Source organism: Oncorhynchus gorbuscha, linkage group LG07, assembly GCF_021184085.1.
Source record: "Oncorhynchus gorbuscha isolate QuinsamMale2020 ecotype Even-year linkage group LG07, OgorEven_v1.0, whole genome shotgun sequence".
NCBI lineage: Eukaryota > Metazoa > Chordata > Actinopteri > Salmoniformes > Salmonidae > Oncorhynchus > Oncorhynchus gorbuscha.
The window spans coordinates 43,588,642-43,593,396 of NC_060179.1; the positions used below are offsets into that span (position 1 = coordinate 43,588,642).

The 4,755-nt window shown below is 38.2% G+C and overlaps 1 protein-coding gene across 1 annotated transcript in view; it reads left to right on the forward strand.

Annotated features, from left to right (window-relative positions):
* LOC124039894 (BTB/POZ domain-containing protein KCTD5-like) overlaps positions 1 to 4,029 on the forward strand; it is a 50,004-nt gene extending 45,975 nt beyond the window's left edge. Inside the window, exon 6 of the mRNA XM_046356418.1 lies at positions 1,743 to 4,029. Coding sequence (XP_046212374.1) covers positions 1,743 to 1,772 — 30 coding nt within the window. The 3' untranslated portion in view covers positions 1,773 to 4,029. The remainder of the gene's footprint in view (positions 1 to 1,742) is intronic.
* The last annotated feature ends 726 nt before the right edge of the window (positions 4,030 to 4,755 follow it).

Consider the following 4,755-nt stretch of genomic DNA (forward strand, 5'->3'; position numbering starts at 1 on the left):
CGGAGAGTCTTCATTGGACTGATGTTAGTTAGTTGGAAGGTGAATGTTTTTTGTAACATTTACACAACCCCATATGTTGTCCCCCCCCACCCCACTTTACCCTTGACATTTTCTCCCCATTCATTTTCATTCTTGTAAAGACTTGTCTTCTTCCTGTGCCATTTGCATGCTGCATGTTGCTCAGAGTGAAGATGAAGAGACGGATTATGAAATGAATGACTCTGATTAAGGTTGAGCACTTATGACTCAACGGTGAGAGCTCAGCTCTGCTGCCCTCCTAACTCCTGCCCCTCCTTTCTTTCGACTCTCGTATTCGTACCTTTTTCTTTCCAGAACTCCACCATGTGTCTTCGCCCTGGTGCTTGTAACCCTGGTCCATGAGAGGATTGTGTCTGGGATTTTGGTCCTGTCAGGCTTTCAGTCACTTCGTCTTTCAAATCAAATGTTATTTGTCACCTGCTCCGAATACAACAACCTTACAGTGAAATGTTTACTTACAAGCCCTTAACCAACAACGCAGTTAAGAAAATACCAACAAAAAAAGTAAGAAGAATTGCAAATAATTAAAGAGCAGTAGTAAATAACAATAGCGGGGCTATATACAGGGGGTACAGAGTCGATGTGTGGGGGCACTGGTGTCGAGGTAATATGTACATGTAGGTAGAGCTATTAAAGTGACTATGCATAGATAATAACAGAGTAGAAGGGGGGGGGCAATGCAAATAGTCTGGGTAGCCATTTCATTAGTTGTTCAGGAGTCTTATGGCTTGGGGGTAGAAGCTGTTTAGAAGCCTCTTGGACCTCGACTTGGCACTCCGGTACCGCTTGCCGCGCGGTAGCAGAGGGAACAGTCTATGACTAGGGTGGCTGTAGTCTGACAATTTTTAGGGCCTTCCTCTGACATCATCTGGTTCAACACACTCTTTAGGACCAAGGTTGACTACACCTGTCAAGCTTTTCATTTAGCATGTGCAAATACACTGATCATACCGAACGTTAGGACCACATTCCTAATATTGAGTTGCAGCCCTTTTTGCCCTCAGAACAGCCTCAATTCGTTGGGGCATTGACTGTACAAGGTGTCTAAAGTGTTCCACAGGGATGCTGGACCGTGTTGACTCCAATGCTTCCCACAGTTGTGTCAAGTTGGCTGGATGTCCTTTGGGTGGTGGACTATTCTTGAGACACACGGGAAACTGTTGAGTGTGAAATCCAGCAGCGTTGCCGTTCTTGACACAAACCAGTGCACCTGGCACATACTACCATACCCAGTTCAAAGGCACTTAAATCTTTTGTCACCCTCTGCATGGCACAATCCATGTCTCCAGTCTTAAAAATCCTTCTTTACCTTGTCTTTTACTCCCCTTCAACTACTTTGATTTGAAGTGGATTTAACAAGTGACATAAATAAGGGATCATAGCTTTCACCTGGTCAGTCATGGAAAGAGCAGGTATCCTTAATGTTTTGTACACTCAGTGTATTTGCTTTATATTGCTGGCCTGGATGGTGTGGTTATCTTAGAAAACCCCTAAACATATCCTTTCCCTCTACTCCTGTGTGTGTGTGACCCATTCGCAGATACCAGACTTAATGATCACACTCATTACTTCTAACATACTGTATGCCCGACATATTTAGATATGAGCCTGCTGTAGTATAGTTTCTAATTTACAGTTAGGTAATTGCAGGAATAACATTTTATTTTAACATTAACTGATTTGAATGCCTTTTGCCTCTGCAGATTCTTCAGGAGAGGGGATCCCGAATGTGACGGATCAGTATTATGAGCTCCAGGTATAACGATGCAAACATATCATTGACGAGGAAGAACCTTTCACTCAACAGAGAAGACATTAGTCGAGAGGGACTTACATTTGTTTGTTTTTACGCCATTTTATATTTTATTATGTAAATAAGTCTGTTTACAGACTTTTTGTGCCTGTACAGTTAAACTGGATTTTTTTTAAAATTAGTGACAAGTTTTCCAAAAAATTATGAATTATAATCATTTAAATATTTTATGCTATAAAACATGGTCATACACGGCCAATGATTCACTCAGGGGCTACTTTTGAGTTTCTTACACCTTCAAACTCAAGGGAATCTTGTAAGGGATCATGATGGTCTATCTATATTATCAAGCTTAAACCTGTACTGTCAGTAGATTAAAATATTTTTTAGAGAAATTCATTTAGGTTTCAAACACGTTTAATACTTCCTTAACTGGTTTATCCTTTGTATTTTTAGAGGGTACATTTTGTTTAATAAAGTCTATTTGGGGGTAAGATATTTTAGGGAAAGGCTAACGGTGAAGGAATATCTTTTAATATCCTTAGGTTTTTTGATGTACATAATCTAAAAATTCCAATATTCATATTTAACTCGAACTGCACGTTTTGTACACTGTATAGTTAAACACAACTACAAATGTACGTTGTTGTACTGGATCTTACAGGCTAGAAAGTCTTGACAATTAAATTATGTTGACTCTAGTTTTGCGACGTTTGTACAGAGGTCTCTGCATATTAAGATTTGTAAATCAGGATTTCAATTGTTGATGCTCAATATCTGCTTTAGTTAGAACACACCTGGAACGTCTTTTGATATCCAATACGAGGAGATATACCTTGGCTCAGACGTTGACTGTTAAGTTGTACAAAGATGTATTTGTCTTGGAAATCTACACCTTCTTTGAGGCATTTTGTATTGTGGAGACTTCATACACAGCATTTCAAGCTCTACAATAGGAGGAACACTGTGCACAATGCTTTCCTTATCCTGCAACACTTAAGGGGAAATACTGCAGGACTTTTTATTTTTTTAAATATATATATATATATACACACACACACACACACACACACACACACTGAGTTGTTTCTGGCCTGAGATGTGGCATTGCGCTGTTCGATATTTCATTAACTTCTAACTTTTGATAGTGTTGCCTTTTCCCATGCAGTGATGACCAGATACAATGTCTTCTGTGCAGTTTACACATTAACTTTTAGTGTCGAGATAATAAAACAACATTTCTGGCTGCAGGCACACTGCAGCAGGGCACAGACACAACACCTTTCTCACACACACCCACACTCTCTTTTCACGTAATAATTCTATATAATTAAAGATTATTGGATGGATGCATGTTTTTTTTATACACACAAGGGCTTATAAAGTGAACTTCTTTGCAGATTTCATAATTTCCAATCAAACAAGAGCGGGTGTTTTTGCCGGCGCTTGGCTATGTTTACATTTGTTATAGTGTTCTGAAGCCTTCCAGAGATCTTGCACACCCTCACATACCTTAACAGATCCTGACTTGTTTTGACTGGCACAAAGAAAACAAGCACTCCCCACTCCAGATTAATTTTAAACACATGTTGATAGTTACTGTTAATTTATGTTTACATATCATATACATTTCAAAGTGCAAGTAATCTCTTGAGGACAGACTATGTAAACTTAAATGGTACTGCCCAAATTATGTGAGATTTTAATTTGAGACTTTTTTTTGTGATCGTGATTATAAGTGGAATGGTGACACGTTCAGGCAGCTCGATGAGACTGGTTTTGGTCTAATGAGTTTTGTTGCAGTGAGATTCTTTTTTTGGTTTAGTTTACTTGGTTCCATCTTAACCGTAGCAGTCTGTGTACTTTGGTCTGGCCTGTATAAGCTGGCTGCACTACTTCCTCAGCAGCATCCTTCTCCTCACTGCTAGACTACATGCCATGGAGAAATAACAATTATATTTTGTGCACCAAAGTATCCAGTCAAGTTCCCAGTATATTATGAGTCAGCTGGTTACTTCATCACAGAATACTGCAATGCATGATTGAAGATGGTCATATTTAGGTCTATTATTCCTTAATCAGAATGATGATGCTGTTGATATCAAAGATTATCATGTCATCACTACATCATTCACTGACTAATACCATGTTTTATGCAATGTTTAAAATAACTAATGTTACTGGGATAGATTTATGGTCTTGCATAGGGTAAGTCCAATAAAATGGTTTGTCTTTCACATTTGGTATGTGTGTGTGTGTGTGTGTGTGTGTATTTTAATGCAGTTTGTAGCAGTGCACTCAGGAGTTGTTTTTTTTCGATTTTCTGAATTACACATCAGCAGACATCAATTCTTCAATAAAATGATCAATTGTAACTTAGATACACAGTTGAATATTAGATGAGGTATAAAAAAGACAAGTCCAAAAACTTGAGGAAAGTATGGCACTCACTCGTGACAAAAGACTGTCTTAAATGGAGAAGGAAACAAGGTAACCTAAAAACTTCATAGCACCCTGTGTGGTAGACTAGGCATAAGCAATGGATTCGAAAGAACATTTTGTTTTATCAAGCGTCAATTTATGGAAATGATAAACGTAAACAAATAGCGCCCTCTAGTGTTATTTATTAAAAAATGCTCGTACGGCACCTTTAAATCTTTAGTGGTCTACGAAATTGCCGGTTTAAGCTTATTTGTTATTGAATTTTTGGGACTAAGTCTAAAATTATCTAATTGATATGCACATATTGCATAACATAGTAATAAGGCCATCTTCATTAGCTGTCACTTACAAATGCAAATTGTGCCCAAATCAATGCAGAACACATTATGAACGTTGTACCACTTAATTGTTAGTTATTTCAATTAACACAAACTAGTAACGTGATTATGGTACATCGATCCCTGCAGAACCCCCACTTCATTTAGAATTATTTTCAGGCGGTTGGGAGATTGCCTATGTTA